This window comes from Anticarsia gemmatalis, chromosome 1 (genome assembly GCF_050436995.1).
Source record: "Anticarsia gemmatalis isolate Benzon Research Colony breed Stoneville strain chromosome 1, ilAntGemm2 primary, whole genome shotgun sequence".
Taxonomy (NCBI): Eukaryota; Metazoa; Arthropoda; class Insecta; order Lepidoptera; family Erebidae; genus Anticarsia; species Anticarsia gemmatalis.
Genome location: NC_134745.1, coordinates 865,183 through 890,658, shown reverse-complemented (window position 1 = coordinate 890,658; position 25,476 = coordinate 865,183). Strand labels below are relative to the sequence as shown.

At 36.9% G+C, this 25,476-nt stretch overlaps 1 protein-coding gene across 4 annotated transcripts in view; it reads right to left on the bottom strand.

Annotated features, from left to right (window-relative positions):
• Nucleotides 1–25,476, bottom strand: part of LOC142986038 (uncharacterized) — a 150,847-nt gene that overhangs the window by 32,785 nt on the left and 92,586 nt on the right. For 2 of the 4 annotated variants that reach the window (XR_012960334.1, XM_076134281.1), the window contains exons 4-15: nt 11,214–11,342; nt 10,701–10,829; nt 10,246–10,360; nt 9,875–10,002; nt 8,696–9,750; nt 8,279–8,514; nt 7,725–7,913; nt 7,253–7,404; nt 6,723–6,899; nt 4,671–4,963; nt 4,248–4,373; nt 3,717–3,855 (exon numbers count right to left, since the gene is read on the bottom strand). Coding sequence is in view for 3 of the 4 variants with exons in the window: in XM_076134281.1 (XP_075990396.1) it covers nt 3,717–3,855; nt 4,248–4,373; nt 4,671–4,963; nt 6,723–6,899; nt 7,253–7,404; nt 7,725–7,913; nt 8,279–8,514; nt 8,696–9,750; nt 9,875–10,002; nt 10,246–10,360; nt 10,701–10,829; nt 11,214–11,303 (2,829 nt within the window). In the remaining variant the exon portion in view is untranslated. Of the gene's footprint in view, nt 1–3,716; nt 3,856–4,247; nt 4,374–4,669; nt 4,964–6,722; nt 6,900–7,252; nt 7,405–7,724; nt 7,914–8,278; nt 8,515–8,695; nt 9,751–9,874; nt 10,003–10,245; nt 10,361–10,700; nt 10,830–11,213; nt 11,343–25,476 lie in introns of all 4 variants that reach the window. The other 2 variants (XM_076134372.1, XM_076134454.1) reach the window with 2 other exon arrangements.

Below are 25,476 nucleotides of genomic sequence, written 5' to 3'. Positions count from 1 at the left end.
CAGGTAGTTGAAGACCCAGAATAACACAGGCTACGTTTTATCCTGGAGTTCCCGAGTGATTTGGATTTACATGGAAAGGTTTTCCACGCGAACGAAGTCACGGGCGGCCTCTAGTAAAAATATAATTAAGAAATGAAGGCTTGAAAGGACCACATTAAGATTTTTGGATATCGTCACATTCGTACCAATGACGTCATCACAAGTGTAATGGACCTCACGCTCACGACACAAACAGGAGCAGTCCATGACAGTGCGCATGTACAACACGCTACACACGTGCGCACGCGCATACTAACTGTTTTAAACATTGAGACATTTACATACAATCTCGTGGTAGTATTGTGTTGATAGATAGATTGTAGATCAATAAACTTTGAATTTTGAATATGTAGGTACTTTAGATTTTCGAACTAGACAAGTTTTGTGGAGATTCGGGAATTTGCTAATTAACAGAAATCTGTTGAAATTTTTGAGCTACGTGCTAGACGCCTACTGTTTTGAGCAGAAATCTAAGTGATAAAGAGACACTTTTCGAATTCATCTCAATTAATTATGACTCGATTGTACATTTTTTTCTTTTCAAGCTTTGCGGTGGTTCTTTTATCAGTTTCTAAAGAAATTTGAAAAGCTGTGCTTAGCCTATGGACACCATAAACACTAAAGGAAGACATCGTGTATGTGGCTTGTACAAAATGAGACCTACGGGTGAGAGCGTGTGAGCTGTGAGAAATTAATTAAAAACATTATCAAACGTATTGCATATTTCATCAATTACGCATTGTTACTGTCATATTACATAGTGTAAAACAATTAAATGATCAACCGTATTCCCAAAACATTACGGAACGAGCAAGGCCGCGTCATAACGATATTAATCTTCTCGTCAGACGCGGAAACGCGCGGGTACGCGGCCGCGCGTGGGAACTGCGCCGCGAGACGATAACACAATAGAAGCTTTATCTCGGTTAGAATTTAAACTAATTTTTGTATATGTATGACTAGCGTTGCCCTGTGGTTTTGGTCGTATATTCGAATAATTTATTTCATATTGATGTCTTGATCGTTAAAGCATCTGGTAACCAGGGTTCCTCTTGGAACTAAAGTGCTACTGTGATTCTTATATGTTTTTTATCATCTTCATGTATAATTTCCTTACTGTAAGGGTCGTAAATCTAACATATTCAATATCGCTTTCTTTATAAAAAAAAACATTCTATCGAGTTTTCAAAGAAGACTTAAATATTTTTTTTATAATCAAAAGGAATTTGAATTTCTTACCAGACTATTCTTCGTGAAAATAAAAATATAGGTCCCTATTTAAGATTTTGTTCAACAACAATAAAACTGTTGCATATAGACGTACAAACATACAGACAGAATGGTTTTTAAATCTATACTATTGTCTGGATATTTTTATTATAAGAAAAGTGTTGAATAGATAAATGAGAACAACTTGCCTGTCTGTACTATAGAGAAACTGTGTCAGTTAAATGTATAGTAATGGTTTGGTGAAAAGATAATGTGTTTCTGATTAGATTAACATACTTCTGAATGTAGAGCACTTTTACAAATGTATGAGTTGAATGGGACATTGAAGTGAAACAGTGCATAAAGTTTAAGAAACCGTTTTTTAATATTAGGTCGGGAAAAAAGTCTTTTCGCATTATAGTATGTATAAACTTGTAATAAAACCTTTTCTCGACACAAAAAAGCTCGATATTTGGGTACCTCACGAGCTCACTGAAAGAAACCTAATGAACCGTGTAGGTACTCATTTGTGATTCTTGAAACCAAAGAGATTTTATTACAAGTTCATACATACTTTAATGCGAAAAGATTTTTTTACCGACCTAATATTTTTGGATTTACCTTCAACATTATTTTGTTACTGTCAAAATACTTTACCAGTGAAAAGTACTTTTGATCCTATGCTTTAGACAATAATACTTTTGAAGCGGGGCTCCGGCGACATCTTCAAACTCGAGTTAATTAAATTTTTGTCTCTTTTGATATTACATCATGTCGCTGTATGTATGCTTGCTACTTTTCATGTATGAAACCGCGAATAAAATCTTGATACCTTTATAACCATGATTGATAAAAAATATTATTATTATAGAATAGTATTACCAGTTGAAACTTGAGTTGATAGCAGTGATAGCCGACTGGTTTAAATTGGTACCTCCCACGGAAGTAGTCGCAGGTTCGAACCCGTGGCAACACACCAATGACTTTTCCAAGTTATGTGTGTAAAAGAAATAATGATCACTTGTTCCATCGGTGAAAGAAAACATCGTGATGCTACCTTGCATGCCTGAGAGTTCTATACAACATATCTTGAAGGTCTTGTCATTTCATGCAAAGTCTCCAACCCGTCTTTGGCCAGCGTTGATGACTCAAGGCCTAAACCATCTAGTACGGGAAGAGACCTTTGCCCAGCAGTGGGACAATCATGGCTTAAGTTTATTATCTTTTATTAATTACCTACTAGTTGCAATAAACAGGAAAATATGAAAAACTTGTTCATCTTTTATCTATCTACTTTGCGACGATCCCTACGACCTAGACGCACAAAGGGACATTAATTATCAATTAACAGTAGCCATAAAATCCATATACTTATAAAGACCATAAACGATATTACAATGATTCAATGATGCAATACAAATACGATCGTGTGTACGCATTTGCTATCAGCCATTCAAAACAAGGTTGAGTTTTAATTGAAATAAATCGATTGTCCATGGCGTGAGATACTCAGTAATTCCATAACTAAGTGAGAAATATATTAAATAATGTACCGTTTATTGAATATTTCCGTTTTTAAGGCCTTCGTGTGTTTTAAGCCTATTAAATGTTAAGTTCGTGGTATACAATATTAAGTACGAAGTTGTGATGGTATATTGTACTCGACTTTGCCATATGTAGCGCAATTTCGTTTGACAAAATGTTACTTGTAAAAAGTAGTTCTTTTGGAAAAAACTAGAAGCACTAACAGTCCTCTATATAAAATTCACGAATAGCTACTTGGTTGTAAATAGTGTTTTATTTTATCTGAGATTAGTTTCTATGAACGTGTCTTATTTAAAATTTTCTGATTTCTTAAGGGTTTAATGACAATATAATACAATAATATCAATTATATTTTTTCGCCTAAACGGACGAGCAGTAAAATATTTTTACAAGTTCACGTTAAAAATATTATCATAATACATACCTATTCAGTTTTGTAGAAAGTTTATAGCAATATTGATAGCCAAATGATGTTCGTTATCGCACATCCTGTGTACCTACCTACATCATTTCGTGAAATATCTTGTGTATCTACTTAATGTGACATGAAAAAGCGTTTTGCCTTGTCAAAGTTGACTCGCACAAATTAAGTATAGTTAACCTGATAACTGATAGCATAGTTGGTTGTCGCTAAATACTTTAAGTAGGATTATGTCTTAATGAATTATTTAACCAACATCATTACGCCACTTTAGGCTGATATTATCATGGCGTTTTCATAAAGAAATACGCTTCAAAGTTGTATTTTAGTATTTTAAACCAAATTCCAATTATTGCTTGAAATCATCATGAATAAACACTCTTATAAAAGTTACCAAAACAATGACCTACAAGGAGAAATATCAATGCGTCGAAAACATCACATTTCACGTCCCATAATGATTGCTAGAAACTTTTAAATCATCTTATTGTAGTGTACTCACCCCACTGGCGGGCAGCACGGCGGCCGGCAGCGCCCGCGCCAGGCCGGGCGACGCCGAGCGCTCCCGCTCGCGCATCTCCGCGCCCAGCGCCGCCCGCGCCGCGCGCGCGCTCGCCTCCAGGCAACCACTGGATTTACTCCTGGGGGACAGGTAGGTACCAGTTAAAACTAGGCTTTGATCTTTCACAGTTAAAAAGTAGCGATAGTGCAGCATGTTTAAACATTAAAACATAAACCGTAACAAACTACTTTGTCTAAATAACATCTTAAGGACGGAGATAAACATGTCAGTCGGGCACACTTCTTGTATTTTCATACAATGAATCTTAAACAAACCTATAGATCACATAAATCTAAAGCTTCATAAAATTAAAAACTCTTTTCATAAAACCTTGTAATTTTAATAAAACATTATTTTTAGTTTCAACAATAATCAAATAGCACTAAGTAAATTCTAACTTAATTAAAATAGCATAGAAAAACAAGTTATAACAAAGTCAACATAGTTATTCGTATTACAAGTGGTACAAACCTGACAGGTCTCTCGATGGCTCCCATCATGGAGAGCGGCTGGTCGGCTGCAGGTGGTAGATACATCACGTGACCACCCCACGACAGGTAAGATGTGCCTGGCCGCCAGGAACATGGCTCCTCCTGCCACAACAGCAAATTACTAAGTTACACTTACACACATACAAGTAAAACTACGCAGGGCACCTGTTCTATTAAGAATTCTGTAAGAATATACGGCATATTTATGGAATGATTCAAACTAGTTAGTGATTTTTTTATTTACTTACCGAACTCTTAAAGAGATTGCTCATGACCTTTCTATAGACATTTTTAGTCAGTACCAAATTGCCTTTGTGGATTTTATAATCACATCTAAATTACAACTAAACATGGTAACTTAAGTACAAAAGTAACAATCATAATAAAACTCCCGGCACTCACCTTCTCCGAGGGTGGAGACTCCTCCTCTTTAATAACATCTTCATCAGAGCCCTTAGCTCTGGCCGGCTGTTGGAACATCAAGTGATTGCTCAAAGAATTGGGAGCTGACTTCGTAAGGAACCAGTTTTGCTCCGGCTCTTGCAACATGGGCTCATGTTCGATGTCAAACCTTCGGGACCCAAGAGCAGCTCCCAAAGCTCCCGACACAGATTTCCGGAGTTTTTGCAAACTGTTGAATCCTTGCTGTATTTGCTTGCCCTGGAAGCATTCGTAGAAGCACGACATCGCTTTAAACTATGGGAAGTTTGTTGGTACTTTTCTTTTTGGCTGATGAGGATTAAAGGTAACTGAATGAGTCATAGAAATTGTAAAAGGAAAGTAGAATAAAAAGGGGAAACAAGAATACTAAGCCAAACTCAAAGTCGCGATAAAAGATTGCAGCTTTAAGAAATGCTATAAAAGGATCACAGAAAACGGTATGTTGAATAGCGACTAAGTGGGGTTGGTAATTCGTCTTGTATCGCGATTTTGCGTTTGAACGCTATAAATAAGTAAACAATACAAAAAAAGTTAAAAATTGGAAAATATAAGGCTAAGATTTTGGTAAATGTCTTTGAAAAGATAGTACTGTCCAAATAAATATAGATACATAGATTACAAATATAATTTGAATTCATTTCATTATTTAACTACCATTTCCCTTCTATAAAAGGTAGACATGCGAAACATATACATACAAATACACCTTAAAACAGTACATAATATATATATAATATCCCAATATTAATATATAACTACGTAATTAGCGTAATATTAGAGTGTTAAAGCATCCTTCACCTATTATAGTATCAAGTACCTTTATTCCTCGTCAGCTGACGCGGGAGGTTAGGTCAGATTGTCAAATATTAGTAGGTTAGTCACTTTGTTAATTGTTATTGACAATAATGTTTTTAGTAGATGCCTAGATGATGAGTTGCGATGGGTATAACACGTATTTTTACGTATTAGGACTGATTAAAATATGTTATTCTTAAATATAAAGCTCTATAACCAAATGACTACAAGCGAGTTTATTTAACTTAATATTTACTCTACTCTACTATTTAAATGATTAGTTATTTCAAAGTTCACTACAATATATACGTGGATATCTAATCTTTATCCTAGCGACTCAATTTTGTTCACTACAAAATTAAGACAGCTATTATTTTGCCATACGAAGTTTCTATATACCCTCAAAATTAGATTGGAAATTAATATCTATAATACCCAAAAAATATTATACGACTTTTCAGTATACGTTAAAACATTTTTTATCTAAAATAGCCAAAAATGAACTAAAAAAGGTATGCAACTATGTTATTATTTTGCTAAATAAGTTTCCCACAAGTAGACGGCGTCATTAAATATCCCCGCGATTGGCAGCTGTAATACAGAAACATAATCATTAGTCACCGCCCAGTAGTGCCAACCACACCGACCCATCACCACTGCATCATCTATCTATACTATTATCTAATATTACATGAGGATTAACACGACTATACATTATCTTAAACTTGGTTTGCTTTTGACTCAGACCAGGTTGCACTGGCCATAACAGCTTGCTACTTGTTTTAGGACTCATACTATTCAACGACATTTTATGGCATTTTTTATGGCAATTATTCTAGTTTATAATAGTTTGATTGGTGTTTTTTTTATGATGGTCATACCCCTAACCCGCATGATTGTCTAGTTGTACACTCGCTGGGATAGGCAGTTTCAAACCACGCCTGATCCTATGGATAAATATTAATAAAATTGTTCTCAATAACAAATTGAGCCAATTGACGAATTTTTGACTTGTGTTAAACAATTTTTACTTCTTTAAATAGTAGATCAATCAATAGTATTAACATACGTTAATCGCACTACAAGCAAAACCAAATATCAATAATGCATAATGGGTATGCATAATCAAATTAACCCTCATACAATATTAGACAGTTACTATAATTTCTTCCAGCACACAAACTGCCTAACTTCCCGCGGTACACCTCGTTGTACTCACTCTCTCGTGTCCGTCCCGGGGCAGTGACAGGCTGAAGGGCTGCGCCGCCGGGCTGTACGTGGCCACGTTGCCTGAAGGGTGCGACGTGTGGAGCGTGAGGCCAGCGCCCGCGCCTTCCGAGCTACTGTCGCCCAGGTCTTGTTGAGGAGTCCAGGTGGCTGGACCTGATTCTTGCACCTGTATCATTTGTTAATAGAAATATTGTCAAATATTTGTAATTATGCTGCTTGCTATTAGACTTCTAGAGGATAGTTTTTTCAAAGCTAGTGTTTGGGTACTAGTCAGTGTATTCTCGCCTTGTAGATTTAAAAAATTGAAAATGTAATGAGCACTTATATACCTACAATTCTTTAAAACAGGTTTTATTTTCGGTCAGTGTAATAGCAACAACATAATACATCAACAAGGCGATATGTTGCTATGAGAATAATTAATCAATGCACCAATGTAAATGGGCATTCGTTTCTTGCCATATGTAAAATAGTCTTAATTATTTTTTGTTTTCAAATTAATTTTGACGTGTTACTCACATGCCTAGGCGAGTCTATCCGATGGTCGGAATGCGCGTGGTCGCCAGAAATACCGGAGTCGCCTGACTTGTCGGCCGACTGGTCTGACCGCGGGGACGATTCCGCTGATATGTCGCCCGACATCTTTGTCTCTACTGCTAAAGGTTGGGTTTCTAAAACAGAAAATAATCGTGTAAGCAATATTAAAGGCCTTTAATATACCGATGAAGCTGCTAATATATGAATGGCTATGAATGTAGTTGTGGTCATATTTATCTTGATGTTTTGGCGCAGTTTGCATTAGCCGTGCTGAGGCAAATAAGTGCAAATATGATATTGGATCACGGCTACCTCACTAGATCTAACCGTCAACTACTTTCCACTTTTCGTTAGCATACCGAACGTTAGTTGCACATATTTATATCCTTTGCATGCAATCATAGTACTATTATATAGGTATATATAATATAGTAGTGTAATGGTAGTCGCTCACCGGCAGCGAGGTCCTGGGTCGTGTCGAGCAGGTGGTCGAGGCTGGCGAGCTGGCGCCAGGCGGCGGCGGGCGAGAAGCGCGGCGCGGCGCGCTGTTTCTTGGGCAGCGTGGGCCGCAGGCGGAGCGCGATGCCCCGCGCCGACCACGAGCCCTCCGACCCGCCCGACGACAGCGCTGACTCCGACGATACTGAGGGGGAAAGAAGTAACTTTAGTCATTGGTATTAACTACTATTGTTCTTAAGACTATAAAAGTAGAAAGCAATATGAAACACATCAACGTTTCGTTACTGTATCCCATAAACAATCCCGCAATAAGTGCTAGAATTCTATCATTTACACGTACCAAAAACTAGCTAACGAGAATATAAATACCTACACATAAAAATCATGCCTGTTATACCCAAAGATGTAAGCGAAGGTAAATTAAATACACGAGTTTAATAATTTATCGTCAATCCATTCATCTACCCAATAAAGAAAAGCCCATAAACCGAAGCGGGAATCGAATCCGAAAATCTAAAAAATACGTCAATATCTTCAACACCAACTCACAGTTCTTAATTTTGCACTCTTCCTTCATTTTCGCATTGAACTTCTCGAACTCGGCATCTTCATCTAGGTCCTCCTGGTAGTTGAGTAGCTTCTGTTCAATGAGGTGGAAGTTGGAGATCTCCTCGATGATGGGACTGCCCAGCCCGGGGAAGTCCTTCAGGTGGTCTTTACTGTCCGCCTGCTTGCTCTCGATCATGCCGAAGTAGAATTGTTTTGATGGTGGCTGCTGTTTTTGTCTGGAAAAGAAAAAATATTACAATAAAGTTGATGGTTGAACAAATAGTGATGTTTGTAACCTTAAAGGGAATCCCCGTTGCAAAGCAACTAAAACAAATATGACTTATCTGACCGCCATTTCCATTTGGATATAGCTAGCCACTCTTCTTATTCACTTCCATAAAAACCGTAGGTACTTACTTCTCTTGTGCTGCTTGATTTATTAAACTATCAAGCTTTCTCGTTGGTGAATGTTCAGGCGTGGACTCCTTCCCTGACGCCTGCCCTCTGTCCGGCAGTCGCCTGCCGTTCTCCTTGCTGTTGAACCTCTGCTTGTGGTCCAGCACCTTAGGGTTAGAGTTCACGCTGGTCAGTCTAGCTTTGTCTTCGTTGGCTCGACTTAGTGGTCGCCTGCTCCCCGCCGCCTTGCTCTCAGCTTTGCTCGCGTTGTTCGTTGGACTAGACTTCTTGACTTTGCTCGGTATTTTCGTTGGGCTCCTCACATCATTCGATTTCTCTTGACTAGTTTTGGTTTCACTATCATTAACTTTACTGCCTATTTGGTTTCTAATTCTACTCGTAGCCTTCTTCAATTCTGCTTGAAATTCATCTTTTTCTTCATTATTTTTGGATAATAGTGAAGGAAGAGATTTTCTCAACGGCTTGCCGGTCTCCGCCAGCGGGCTCAGCTTGTTACTCTTAAGCTGTTCGCCGATGGCCTTCATCCTGTGCTCGTGCACGGCCCGCGAGGAGTCCCCGTCCCTCTCGCTCGGGAGAAGGGTCTCGTCGAAAGTCTTCTCTCTCCTGAGCGCGGGCACTTCGCTGTCTTCTTTCTTGAATCTTTCAGAGTACCTGAAGTTTCTGTTCAGTAGTGGTGTTTTCCACGCTTCGCTGTGTTCGTTCTTGGATGTCTTGGCGCGACACCCGCTCATTCTGTCGATCCTCGTCTTCCTGTAGTCTCTCGTCTGTAGTAGTCTTTCTTCTCTCTTGAGTGAGGCTGTGCTCTGTATCATGTCGTTGTTGTCAGGGTACTTGAAGTGTGGCTCCTTGTCCTTGCACGGTGATCTGTATCGCCTCTCGAACTGGTTGTCGTTCATGTCGAGAGACTTGTATTCGTGGTAAGAGTTTCTGAACTGCAAGTTCTCTTGTCCGTTCAGTTTTTTGGTTTCGTTTCTCGTTTTGAAGAGTCTTAGTTTCCTCTGCGGTTCAGCTCTCGCGTTCCCTTCGCTGGAATCTGGCGATGAACCCTCGAAATTCTGGAAAGAAACATGAATGAACATGAAAAGATTGATAAGGTGATCAATTGAAATGGGAGGATTATATTCGGGGCCTTTCAGCTTATTTTAAAGCAGCAACTTAGGTAAGGCTAGTGTAACTTACATCATGTGTAGGAGGAGGCGGTGCTCTGTACTTTTTCCTGAAGTGTCTGTTTCCACTCTTAGTTTTCTGTTCCTCTTCTATCCTCAGATCCGGTTCCGATCCAAAACGTTTGTTTATACTATTACTGCCTGAAGATAACAAAGTTAATTATAGATATTTTTATGCCACCAAAAACATTTTTTGCAAAATATTGCCAAGTCAACCAAATAAGGTTTGCCCTGTGAAAAAGAAAACAGATCTCGTGTAGAGCCAAGCTTCTGAATCTACACGGTCTTATTCTAAATGAGCATTTCTATGACGGAGGCCTATAGCACAGTTTTCTTTCGACCGACATTATAAAGATAAAGGTTTTAATAGCATGTGTTACTTACTGTCACTATGTCTAAGATCTAAGTTGGTGTGAGAGCGATGCAGCGGGTCTCGTTCCCGCGCCCTCGCTTCATCACTGGATGTTCCTGCTGAACGCGACCGGTATACGTTGGCATGCTGAAACAGACCAACCAAAGTGTTTAGACATCTACAGAGTTTATTAGGCGTATAAACTACGAAATTGCTGTCTCCTAGCCACAGGAATAAATGGAAAAAATCGTCACGTTGTAAGAAAACCTTGCATATTTAAAGGCAAACAAGGGTGTTTAAGAAACCAGGTTTTTCCGCCGGCACTAAACCACCCGATTAAAACTAGCCGGTGGACTGGGGAATTATAAAGCTAGATCTTGAAAGGTCACGCAGCCGAAATATAAGTTTGTAAGGAGGACTCAAGGTCAAGCAAGGAAACTACTCAGCATAGAGGCTTTAACTAGTAGATTACGTTATGATGCCTTACCACATGTCCATGTGGTACATGATCGTGTCCGGTGGTGGGTCGTCTCCCGCTGATGGTGCCGCCAGAGTGTAAGATGGCGCCGTTGTCCGTACTGCGCAGCCGCGGCGACTCGCACAATGGTGGTAGCACCTGGAGAAAATAACGATACAAATCGTAAAACAGTTCTTTAGACTCACTTCTTATGGATGTGACCACTAACGAACTATTATGTCTGTGTCTGGTCCACTGTAGAAAGTAGACGAAGCTGGATAATCTATGGTCAATACTGTCACCATTGTTACCAATGTCAATCCGCATAAATACATAAATATTATTAGCGATTTTTTTGATGATGGAGGAAAAGGAAATTTTAAAATATTTTTTGAGTAAGACTTATGTCAAAGCAAATCTATGACCATTATGTAACGAATTGAGTAACTCAACATAGGACGTACAAAGAGGAAAGAAAGACAGATAAAGAAAGGCACAAGGAAGTAACAGATAAGATATTATGAAGATAATTAGCAGGTGTACCTTGGGCGCGAGTCTCGGCGGGTCGTGCGGGAGCGTGTGCGCGCGGCGGCCGCGCTGCGGCGCCGGCGCGTGGCTGCCCGCCTGCCCCATGCGAGCGAGCTACACGCAACACTGGGTTGACACTACCATCTGGAAACAAGGAATGTACACGTTAACTATTGATTACAAAGTGGAGACGTAGCCTAGTTGGAGATAGAAAGGGTCGTATATAAAGAAAGGAAGATGGCTCATTGCGGATGATAGTTATAAGATTTTTAGAGCCAAGATCTTACAAAACATTTTTGTTTGTTTCCAATCAGAAATTGAAAGATCATTGCGTTTTAATTCCCTTAATAAATTTTCCATTCATCCGTTTTCGTTGTAAACAAGTATGTCTGATTGTCAATTAATGGTGAAATCTAAGTTGATTTCTGGTTTTGGACTTCGAAGTAACTTAAAATACCTACGTCCCAAAAATCTCAGGAAATATTAAACACCAGTAGCTGGCAAAAATATTATATATTCGCTTAGCCTTTGTTACAAACTATGTTGGAGTCGGCTTCCAGTCTCACCGGATGCAGCTGGATACCAGTGTTTTACATGGAGCGACTGCCTATCTGACCTCCACAACCCAGTTACTTGGGTATTAACACGATACCCTTCGGTAAGACTGGTTGTCAGACTTTCAAGCTTCTGACTACTGTTAACGACTGTCAAAGATCTTCGAAAATGACAGCCGGGACCCACAATTTAACGTGCCTTCCGAAACACGGAGGAACTCGATATGTATAAGATGGTCACCCATCCACGGAACAACCTCGGCAAGCGTAGCTTAACCTCAGAGATCGATCCGTGCGGCTGTTGTAAACTAAGCCACGAGCTCCTCGAAAAAATATTACTGAAGTAAAAGATATAATAACTAGTTTGAAATGAAATGGTAAATATAACATACACCCGTTAATTACGTACAAGATCGGTATCAATGCAGACAATAATATCTTAATGATATATTATACACGCAATAATTGCTATTCATCATAATTCATATGTAATTTATTACACATTCGCCGATTTTACTTTTATGTACGCTAATAAAACTGTGAAAGTAATTATATAACATAAACCTGTCATATTTCCCGCCTTTTTATCATTTTGACAGATGCTTGACGTTAAACGTAAAATCAAACTTCCTTCCTTAATAAAAAAAAACTTGCTGACTAATATTAGGCTCGAGTACGTACAATTATATGTAGGTAATAGGCAGGAAAAAGTTTTTTTTTATGACATAAGTCGTAATTACCAATGAAGCAATGACAACAAATGGGTCAGAGCCCATTCGTCCCCTAAGATTCGCACCCTGTGCCCACTCGTCCCCTGGAACTTTTGAGGGGCCCATTCGTCCCCTGAAGAATATTTATTTTTATTCATTCTTCTAATATAAGTACATGTATATGTGTATACTGCACCTTGGTAGTCCTGGTACAGTCGCGCAGGAAAGGCTATAATAAAAAATATAGTATTTCGGTAGATATCATGTTTATTTCAAATAAGATTAACACATACAAAATCACAATGTCCTAGAAACTAACCAAATACAACTCTTTTACAAAAATCAGTCTCGATTGACCATCATATAAATCAACATTAAATATAAAATATGCAGAAAAAAATAGAACGCATATCAACAGTAAATAATAACTTACTTCTTATTTTTTTGTATATTTACCAACTACATACATGCAAAATCATAATAGCTTAAATCTAAAAAAATATAACAGTACAAAAAAAAAACTAAAATCACAGTAATTATTGAAGACTAGATAAATCAACATATATTTTTTTTGTATATTAACCAACTACATGCAAAATCGTAATAACTTAAATCTAATAAATTGTAACTACAATAACAAAAAATGACTAAAATCACAATAATTATTGAAGATTAAACAAATCAACATTATTTTAGAACAAAACTAATCTTATATTTGTTTTTTCATTTTAAATTACAGCTAGCATAGCTTTTCCATGCAGTGGCCCAGTTTTTCAGGAGTCCGATTATTTGTTTGGACACCCCTTTGCACCTGATCCATTTTATTTTTTGATAAATTCGCTTCTTTATGTAGAGTGTCTAAACATTGCAAAATATTTGGTTTATGTCTACCATTAATTTTACGATTCAAATGAATTCCGTTAATAAACTGTTCACAAGTGTATTATGTTAACCGTTTCTTATGTAAATTATAGCTAACTTTATCTCAGGGGACAAATAGGCACCTGAATAGGCGCCGAATCTTTAACTTATATTGTATATATATTAGAGGGGACGAATGGGTACCTTAAAAATAATATATTTTATTAAAATATTAATTGGTCCCCTACCAGGAGACCAATGGGCACCTATGTAGGGGCCGAATCTACAACTTTTATACTAGGGGACGAATGGGCTCTGACCCCAACAAATTATTCAGCCTCACCCATAAATCGGAAATCCGATATTTTCTCTCACGGCTAATTGTCAATAAATAAATAATATCGTGTCCTGAGCCTATAACAGTAATTCAAACAAATCCTTTGGGAAAGCAATTTGTTTGAACTTAACTTTCTCTAATTATAAGTTTGTGTAAGCTCGAATAACTTTAAACTGTAGTAAATTGTTATTAATATCGTTCGTTGAAAGCATTCGATCGATTATGATGCCGCCACTCGATTGAACGTAGATAAATCATTGATTTATCGGCTTCGGCCGCGTATGATACCAGAGTTTGGTAACCAGTATCATACGAAGAAAAAATGATCGTTGTAGGATACTGGTATCCAAGTAATAGGAATTTTTCGTTTTATGTAACCCAGTATCAGCTCAGGAAAATATCAAATAATTACAAGTGAATAATTAAAATCTCCTCGTATGCAACTGATGATGTCACGTGCATTGATATATTTCCGCGTTGCCTGTACTTAGTCCAAAATGAGTAAAGATACTGAATTTATCACTATGAAGAGAGGAGGAAGAGCACTATTGAGTGATGGTCGCAAGTACCGCAGGAAAAAGCCTTACTCAAACGAATCTACATTTTGGCTTTGCCACAATATTAATTATAGATGTACAGTGAGTGTCAATCTAAATGTTAAAAATGAAGTCGTAAATCAAAACTCCTTGTTTCCTTGTATGTTTTCAATAAAGCGAGAGTTTACAACAAGCGTCGGTACAGAATGCGACCCGATGGCTTTTACTCGGATGAAAGAGGACAATAATATAACCAGAAGTGGATAATGACATACTGACACCATATTTTTTGCGAATAATAATAATTTGAATTTGATTTTGAATAACCAGATAGGGTTTTCATCTCAGTATTGAGTTGGGAAACTACCTATTTGCTTATCACAGTTTTGCCGAGTTGGTTTCATAGGCAGAATGTTATATTACTTACTGGATACTGGTTACCAAACATAATAAAGGGTATCAGAAAAATAATAAATCCTATCACTTGGATACCAGTATCCTACAACGATCATTTTTTCTTCGTATGATACTGGTTACCAAACTCTGGTATCATACGCGGCCGAAGGGGATTTATCCCTATGGAAATCAATTGGTTAAGAAACAAACAGATGAATAGTGGTCGTATCTTTATGTCGACATTTAGAAAATTATCGAAGTATTTAGAATAGATATTTACTTTCTTTTTGTAAGTGCTCCTTTCATAATTACAAGCGGCCCACCCCGGATTCATCCAGTTTAAGAGTTATTTTACAATGTTTACACCACCATACTTTTGAATCACTCTATCTATTAAAAAAATCGCATCAAAATCCGGGACAGACATCAAAAAGAGACTTTCGTTTCATTGAAAATTCATCTTTAACTGAAAGTTACACTCAATCTTCAATTTTCAATATAACTATTCGATATGAAATTACCAAAATACATTAAAATATTTGTTCTTCTAGATTATCTTTTCTCAAAAAGTAGGTCAACTTTCTAACATAATACATAAAAAATAATTCTCCATTCGCCTTATAATAATCCTGATCTATTACGTACCCCGGGTTCCCGTTAACTCCCGACACCCGAGGGTTCCATATCTTAGGGCCGATTCGTCTCGAGGCGTTCGCCGACAATTTAGGAAGGTAATTTATACCTCTATTTTAATATTTATGGGATAGGGAAGCTGTCAGCCCTTCTAATGAGGGATTTAAGAGGTACTCTTGCATATAAGTTGGTTTTAAGTTATTATTTAAAACTAAACTGTTGTTACAAGGAGTAAATGAAAAATTAATATTTAATTAATTTTGTTAACTTCTTACTGCAATTCCATTAGATGCAAAGTTTTCATAATACAGTAGTGCCTATCTCTACGCATATACGATAACCACCAACCACCACTACTAAAGAAGGGTCTACAATGTCATTAGCCTCTAAAATACCATTTAGAATAGAAAAGAAGAACGAGAGCAGGCCTCCTTAATTCGTCGGTAATTTTTACATCAAACAAATGCTTGTATGATCCACAGATAGCTGTCCCGTGTATAGTTGCGTACATTGAATGTCGATTTTAAATAGTCTATTGGTAGATAAAATAACTTAAACGAAACCTGTCAAAATGTATGTAGGTATATAATAGAGGTATAACGTGATACTCGAGAGTTGAGAATATTACTACGCGAGGTGGTGAAATCATACAATAAAGTTATGACTAACAAATAGAAAACGTTATTATACTAAATAGTAAAGCCTATGTAGGCAAATAAGATATTTTTCCTAGAACAGACTTTCTTATTAATGCGAGAGTGATCGCGCAAGCAGGTCTCGCGCTGAAGACCTCTGGAGAAATTGTGCATTGATTAGATATCTGATGTCTTTGAATAAATGAACTTTATGTATGTTGAGGTGTGAATGTTAGTATTTATTACAGAGTTGATGCCGACACGTTATATGAATACTTAAAATCACGCATTGTTGTTATAAACTGGATAGAAACTAAATAATTCGACGTGGTACGATGCCTTCAATCCTGTAATTCATTTGTGTTCATGTTATTGTGTTATATGTTATCAAAAATTAACAAAAATGTAACATTTATTTATTTTTGAGGATGGATAATGATGGTCAATTTTTATGATTCGTTTTAATTCGTGATCACACAGCCCATAAAATATTGCCATGGTACCCGAAACCCTTTGCGAAAATAATACTCCTGTTTCTATACAAATACGGAAATCTTAAGTAGTTTTAAGGGTTAGTTAAACACTATATCATATGCATATTATTGCATATATATTTATTTTAACCAAAACTTTAAGTGCATTAAGTACTATCAAAAGTGGCCAATGTCCGATACGATATCTACATAATATGGACAACAGTTTTCTCACGACACCAGTCATTAAGGTCGGCAAGTCCGTTATCTTTATTGTATCTAGTTAAAAAACAGAACATTAATAGAAACAGCTTGGATTACAATAAACAAACAATTAGACAAACGCTATGAATATGTAAATAGTTTGAATACAACGTGACATTGTTGCGAATGCTTGCGCTTGTTGCATCCGTGTCTCATGTACTAAGATTATGGTGTATTGTTTAGTAATTAATTGTCATTTGAAGTTTTATTATAATTTTAAGTGCTTAATTAATTAGGACAGTTGCTAGTTAGACTGTAAACTTTGGGAGTCGGGACACAAAAAGCATATTGCATTTAATCTACAATCACCGCGTGAATAATGACTAAAATTTTTTACACATTAAAATTTGGGTAAAAACAAAGATTTCATTAATTACCCAGATATTTTTTTTTTTGTAACATACTACGTTAAATTGCAAAATATTTATTATGTACTTTAAAACGCATAAGCTGTTTAAGTTGTATACGATATGCAACGTTTTCAGCAAATTAGCTACATCAAAGGCCCGCATTAAAAAGCTAGCTTTATTTCTCATTAGTTTCTTGGTCCAACGAGCCTTAATTTATCTGATATATCAATCAATAATATCACAAGGTAGGCCTGCTCATCGAAGGCAAAAGTGCGAGAAGCGGTTGGTTTTCTCGCGGGAACGGTTGCGGATGCGGCGCGCGCGGCCCCACTTTCTTTATGATAATCACTGCGCCCGCGCATACAATACACAACTGAATCACTCGTGAACAGAATTGAAATGTGACAGGTGAAGATTTTTATACTGTTTAGGTGCAGATCACATCTAAAGATACAATAACTCAAAGGTGACTGACTGATTGATAGTGATCTTTAAACCCATAGCCCAAACCACTAAAGGAATCGGGCTGAAATTTAGCATACAGGAAGATGTTATGTCGTAGCCGACCGTTAAGAAAGGATTTTGACCAATTCTACCTCCAAGGGGATAAAATAGGGGATGAAAGTTTATATGAAAATTCTGGAAGTTTTGTCTACGTTATAAGCAATTGCTACGCAGGGTTAGTGTTTCAATTTTTTTTTCAATCTGGGATTAATACTTATACCTGCGCAAAAAAAAACTGCGTAGATGGATTTAATATCCAGTAAAACCAAATTGTTAAGTTCTCTATACTCTACTAGAACTCATATTAATTACTATAGCAGTCTTTATATAACCGTAACAGTAATAACCAGTGCACTTGGATAGAAAATTATTAAGCAATAGGCTCCTTAGAACGATCCGTTTACAGCGCGATTAGTACCTAGTATAGTAAATGATCCCCTACACTTTAACATAGAGTAAGATCATTTCATTAGGGCCTTTTGAGACAGGTTTTTACCTATAGGCACGAATTCGGTAGAATTCACCTAGTAAAATGTACTGCAAACATAGTTCCTATAGCACCCGCTAGAGGCGCTGATCGGATTTTCATACTTAAAGAAAATTTCAAAAGCCAGCCAGTATTATAAAATTACACTCGAAGAAATTTCCAGCGATTTTTTTTAAAGGACCCATTGATAGACAGCCTGTATCGAATAGAATATACCAACCATCGCTACCCTTATCCCTGTCTGAAGATATATTATTATTATGTTATTGAGACTGGTCGTCTAACATGAGTTGTAACTGTGGCATATACAATCTTAGGGATAGATATGTGTGTGTCATCCTTAAATAGATTTACAACGAATACAAAACTATGCAAATCTCCGAGGAATGAGCCTTAAGATCTCACCCTAAACTTTCTACGCATAATGTCCTTAGTTTCTCTCCCAATAGGTATAAAACGCATATAAACCGCATCTGTGTGTTATCTGCACGCATATAATCGTTGTATCAGAGGACAATTATCTAGTATGATTTAGTAGCGAGCCGGCAGAGGTCCGGAATGCCATAAATAAGTATTAATGGGCCGATATCGGCGGTCGCTGTTATTTATTGTTACTCCGCCGCACGCAGCGGCCTTGCCGTTACTTGCCTCTTGCCTCTTGTCTACTGGTTCTAACGCTTTTTAATAGTTTTTAGATTGTTCATATGTTGGGGAAGAGATCTAAGATAGAGAAGATCAACATTCAAAATTCTAAGCAGGAGAGGAGCTTTTTAATCGATGCTTAGTAGAGCTATTAAACAATTAATTTAAAGTTTCTGAGGATCGTATCAAGTGGCGTTCTTTGGTCTTTGTCTTCCCGTATTGGAACAAGGCGTGATAGCTATTATGTATGTAATATCAATTTGTAGAGAAGTAATTCGCTGGTAGGTGATCTTATTAGCCATTTAGGGGTTGATACTAGATTACAATATAAGGAATATTTTTAGGAAATGTAGATGTAATTGAGCGTAATTCACATCAAAGTTCTGAATAAAATCTTATTTAATGTATTACTGACTGTTACAAATAAAGTTAACGTAATCGTACGATTTCATACATTTAAAAGTTATGTCAACAAGAAAACAATAGTTTTATTCCTCATCTAAGTCGGAAGCTATTATCAAAACAGTTTAATTTTCACTACCTACCATACAAATATTAATATATCATCAAAATTAAAACTCCATTGAGTACACGCTTTTCTCAATTTCCCATGCATCTGAACCCGTGGGGTTGTCATGCGAGAGAAAATCGTGTGACAAACAAAACAAAGGTAAAATTATGTGTACGTAATTATTTAGAAAAATTATAATCGTTTCACTGCAAAATAATTTTGTCGGAAGATTTGAACAATGGGTCGCGCCATCTGTCGGCTGTCTGATGAACTAATCGCTTCCTACTCTTTTGTTTACAATTCTTATGAAATATGCTGATAGTGCAATCGTTATTCCGGTTTCTGTATTTGGGCATTTAGGTAAAATATCTGTGTATGTGTGTCTTTCGTCGCGGTTCGATGAACTGCTTTGTAGTGCATTCTGTTTGAACGATACCTGTCATTATATTTAATTAAACGAAAAATGCGTACAGTAAAAGGAACACTGTATTTACATAGTTTTACCTAGACACGGAAACAGGGTTTGAACTACCATTGAATAGCTAAAGCTCTTGATTTTTAAAAGTCTACAAAACGATTCCAAATAGTCATCTGTATTAGAGATTATTTTCGGGGAAAATATATTTTTTTCTTTACAATAAGCCAAAATTACAATAGTAATTTTAGTTTGATAAGAAAGCTATACTATATTGTAGCAGCACTTTGCTAAATGACAGTAAATACTAATTACCATGTTCAGATTCCAATAAGATATGTACCTATTAAGCTAAGTACTGGTAATTACACTGTTTATATTGAACTTGTATCTTATTGTACAATAAACTTTACTGTTTACGCTACTAGTTCGTTAGTTACAGTTGTTATTCCTGTTTAATGTGTAACTGAGTGAGAAATAAATGCAATAATTATCAACCTAGACGTATACTTTACATGCTACGTACAACAATATTTTTTTCTTGGATGTTTTATCAGGAAACTACACTTACTTTTTTACTAATTTGTTTGTTAATGCAAACCATCACTCAATTATCTTAAACATGCAGGTTAACAGATTGCGAAGACCACAAAATCTTTACACATCAGATCTACAACTTTGACACCATAATTACCACTCACGCAAAAAAAACACTGCTATCTTTTAAAGATAATTATACTAGCCATAACATTAGTATTCAAGGATCGTACCAAGTGGCGTTCTCTGGTCTCTGCCTACCCCTATGGGAAGAAGGTGTGTAACCACAACAGGGGAATAATCACTAACCCCCGGTTTCTGAGGTACATTTAGCGGCAGTTTATCTCTTGTATAGCCTCTAAGATCATATGAACATGACAGTATAAAAAGATAAACCACCGCTCAAAGTCCCTCAGAAGCCAGACTTGAATCAATTAATCAAAAACCATTGCACAGTATCTTACAAATAAGTACAAGAACAATTAACAATAACAACAACTGTAGGAGCTAAGCACTGCGATTACCGTTCACAGTTAGTCGCGGGAGCACGGACGCGGAAAATTATTCGCTTGCTTCCGCGCAGATGTGCCAGCAGATGTTCTCGTGAAGATCGCCTCCGAGCTGAGACGCTCTCATGCGCCACTTGCTTGTGTCGACTGTCGCGATTTGTTCATGTTGTAATTATGATTACAGTAGGCTAATGTGTGCTTTTGTTGTGTGGTATGTTGTTGATGTGCTAACTATAAGGGGAATAATATATTATATCTCTATAACTAGCTATTGTGCTTATTGTGTTACTCAGTTGACGAATATAAATATGACGTCAAATTTATAACCACTAACCAGCACATTCCTGCTTCGAAATAACACAATCATGATTATTTAAGAAAAACTTCATTTTGCTAAACATTACATAGTGGCCACACAAAATCCTCCCTGAAAGGCTCCGCTTGTATACGAAGTGTTTTTCCCAATTTCACTGGATTCAAAGTCTGTTTTAAGTAGAAAAGAAAAATAAATAGTCATTATTTTTTCCTAGGTTTTTAACTATCTAAATGTCGTAAAAATTAGGGCTTGTGCAGGCGAATAGAAATTAGACTAGATTTATTCAATAACATCAATTGTACACGCACGATAATTGGATTACTTTCAATTACTTAATTACAACTAACACACATATAATTACGGTAAATCATGTTGTTTGTGACATGCGACAGTTGATCACAAAAAGTGTGTAATTATACGATGGCAGTAAAAAGTGCGAGCTAGTAGAGGCGAACCCGGCAGACGGCGCGTCGCCACACGCCGCTCGCGACGGTTCATCGACTGCTATCGGTGGTCACTACCATCCACTATCACTTGTATTGCTAGGGAGAACAAATCCTGTTTTCCGAGATACTTCCGAAGGAATAAGATGTAAAATGGTACCTATTATCAGCAATTATGCTTAAATATAAGTATATGCGAATTAGAAATTATGTGTTGAGATCGTAGTCAAGTAGTTTCCAAATTTATGAGGGTTTAAAGTACCTTTCTATTAGCACATTTGAAATAGCGCGAATTTTCACCACTTTTTATTATCACAAGTCTTTTAACATAATAAGTCTTTTCGCGGTCATGTAAAGCTAAACAAAATAGCTTATTTACAATACAATATTATGCGCGTACAAATACAAAGCATAATTCAGTCGTCTTTCATAGTATGATAGATCAATAATGTTAGTTACCATCAAAGAACATACAGAAGAGGTCACTAGTGCAATTCTCCCAAAGTCTGTGCTGTCGAGAGATTGACATTTCAAATGTGCTGCAGGACTGACTGATCGTGGTGGTCGACTGATCGTTGATGGTAGCTACCACGATTGAGCTATCATACTACAGAACCTTCTTAAATGTGCTTTGTTTTTGTACTCGATGGTTCGAATTATAAAGAATCGTGCTACAGATTTTCGGCCAAAATTCCCCAATAGCTGGCCGGTTGTCGGTAGTCGATAGTAGTAGAGAATCGAGCTACAGTAGCGTGATTCGGTAGCTCAATTCTCTACTACTATCGGCTACCGACTACCGGCTCGTCATCAAGAAATTTTGTATGAAAATCTGGTCAGCGCCTCTGACAGGCGTCGTAGGAACTATTTTGGCAGTATAGGTAGTACTGACTGTACAAAATCGAGCTACTGTACAGTCGGTACTGTAGTTCTAGTCGATAGTAGTAGAGAATCGAGCTACAGTTCACAGTCAGTGATCGTGAACGACATCGGTGGGTGATTGAACGGAGAGAGCACGGTGTTTGGGATCGATTGCCGGTTCGTTAGCCGCACTAATTATACATGCTGTTGAGCGGTTAATGACTATCATTGCTTGCTGATTGGACTTTAAACTATGTTCATTGGGATTTAAGGTTAATATTTTGGATATGATATTTTAATTGCTTCTGTATGGACTTGTTAATGTTTTTTTTTTAAATGTTTTGGGGGTTTTTGAGAAGTCTTGTGTGTTTTTAGATATTATGATAGTTTACCTTATAATGTTAACGAAACATTACATCATACAAACAAATTGAAACCAAACTTCCTACACATGACAAAATAAAAAGCTCATCAACAAATTTCAGGTACAAATAATATGCGGACAATATTTGGGCCCTCTTGTGTCAAACTGCAGGGAAAACTTCCCCTTGGCTCCCCTTCTACCTTCCAAAATTCCCTATATTGTGCAACCTACCTCCACACTGGTCCTATACTACACTATAAAATACAGCACATAATATATCTCTTTTACTTTCCACACAAGCAATCATGCAAACACTCAAACGGCACAATAAGAGACAAGTGCAGCATGCGCGTGCGCACCTGTCCTACGATCACGACACAGATAACACGCAGTAGTGTAAAATGTACACGCTTTGAACAAGATAATAATATGAAATAATTAGTTTTGTGATTATTGTTGTTATAATGTTCCGTTCCTGTACTGTTTTAATGCTATAACCTCTATTAGGAGTTTTTTATAAGTTGAGTTAGGGTGTAACACTGACCAATAATGCGATTTTCTACAGTCGGTACTAAACTAGTAATGAATATCGAGAGGTTAACTCCATAAATATACTCATTCTCAAAAATTTGTTATCAACGCACTCGCTAACGGCTCCTGTCAGATTTTCATTCAAAATTTGTCAATAACAAGCCGGTTGTTAATAGTAGATCGTGGTAGGAAATTGGCCCACTATGTATCGGTTTGAATTGTAGTACTACTAACTAACCCAGATAGACAATATGACTGAAAGCTTCGCTATCTTAAACATCACTAATTCCTAACAGGCTTACAAAAAAAGTTGCAGAAGCTCAAGTTAGAGTCGTTTTTTTTTTGCCTCATCAACAACATAGATAAACTAATTCATGCTTACATTTCCTTAATTAAATAGTCAGGTATTTTTCTATAAAGTCAGTTCTTACAAACAGTTAGGTATTCAGTGGCTGCGCATCCGTAACACTCAGTGGAGCAGTACGGATCAGATACTGAGTACGTGCGTACTGAACATAAATCGTCGTACTAACTGTCTAGCGGTCAGCATTCTTTCTTACCTTGTCGTGGTTTGTAACCAACAATATTGTGCAAATTGTGAGACCTATATTAGTTGTTTTTCTGTGGTATACGACTGATTTTGTTTGTTTTAGTGCAGATTTTCTGATTATATGATATATGTAGTACAAATAATAAACAATTATTTTAGGGTAAAGAAAACCATCGTAATAAAATCTTGCATACGTAAAATTCGATTAATTCATAGGGCATACATAGTCCCTAACTCGCACCTAGCCAGGCGTGGTGGACTCAATGCCTAGCCCTTCACTCGCAGGGAAGGAGCCTTTGCACAGCAGTGGGATATTGATGGGTTAAACAAATACGCAATTTAACGCATATGTTTTTTCAAACACAATTCTACAGTCCATTATTAAAGTTTCAAACTAACCTACTGTCCCAACTCCACAGTGACCCAAATACACTATATCTATGCATCTGGCTCGGTTCGCACGCGCCAATCAGAGCGTACGTACAACATTCGTCACTTTTCATTCACTCACTCGTTCACTGAATGTAATTCTATTAATTAGATCGTATTTATGATATGTTACTTTCACTCTTTGACACTTTAAAGAGAAATTAAAAAGTTCCGGGTTTGTTTTTGGAATTATATTTTTTAACACAAAACTGTGTTTCAAGTCCTGTTTTCTTTGTGTTACTAGGAGACTTTTATAAATAAAGAAACAGGTGCGTCGAAACCCGAAATAATGTGTGATTATGATAAGACGAGATGGAACCCACATTCTCATTTGTATTCAGCAAGTGTATTTAAAAGAACCATCAGAAACTGTACCTGTCACTTTGTTATAAAGCCATAATTTTTCTTCTACAAGCATTAATAAGTAAAACCATTAACTGTGCCTGTTCACACAGTAAAAAAAAATCCGAAAATATTCTTTCGCAACTATTCAAAGTGACTACCAAGCCCATATCACTTTACAGTAAAACACAGGGACATTTTACAATTCATGTGCATGTTATATCCATACACAATAAAATTAAACTTATATATTTTAAAGCTATATAACTGATAATTCTATTTACTTGGAAACCCGTTAGTTTTGTATGTATGCCACAGCTAGGGCCGTGCTAATGTTTGTATGCTAAAGATTCATGTAAACCAGTTTAGGAGAAATTTCGGGTCAAATATGTTGATGCAGGGATAGGCTTTGAGAGAAATTTTGTGTTGAATGTTATTCTAATGTGTGGTTAAAATATCACTTTCTTTTTATTTATAATCTATCAAGTGAGTACTATGAATCATTAGGTATATTTTAAGCAGCTGATTAGTTAAGTCGATTAGGTAATTGTCGAATAGGTACAAACATAAAATCTTGCCTTTTTCCCACGTAGATACGCAGAAGCCAATGACCCTAGCTTCATCGAGTACATATGTAAGTAAAGGGAGCGAGCGTTTTGCCAAACAACGGACATGAAACATACTCCGGGATTCAAATTAGTACATTTCAACAGAAATACAAAAGCACTTTTTTCTTACTTCAGGGTCTCATCCGACACTTCAGACTAAATTTCAAGAACCAAAAAATGCAGTAGAAACACAGAACACAGCCTAGTGACAGTTAAAGTCCCGTTTCTACCCTACAGAGCCTAAAAACTACAAAAAAACCACAAACCTAACAAAATTTCGTGTAAAATTGAGGCCTAACAGTAAATAGCGTGTGGCACCTTAATCACTATTGCTCATAATTGTGTATGCAGTCGTACAGCCCTACGTCCCGGTGACACAGTCAGCTGTTGACTCTGCCTGTTAGCTGCAAATGTTCAGTGATTTACGCAATAACTCGTATTAGACACCTCTTAGAGGCGGACAAATGGCTTTTTATTTCCCTA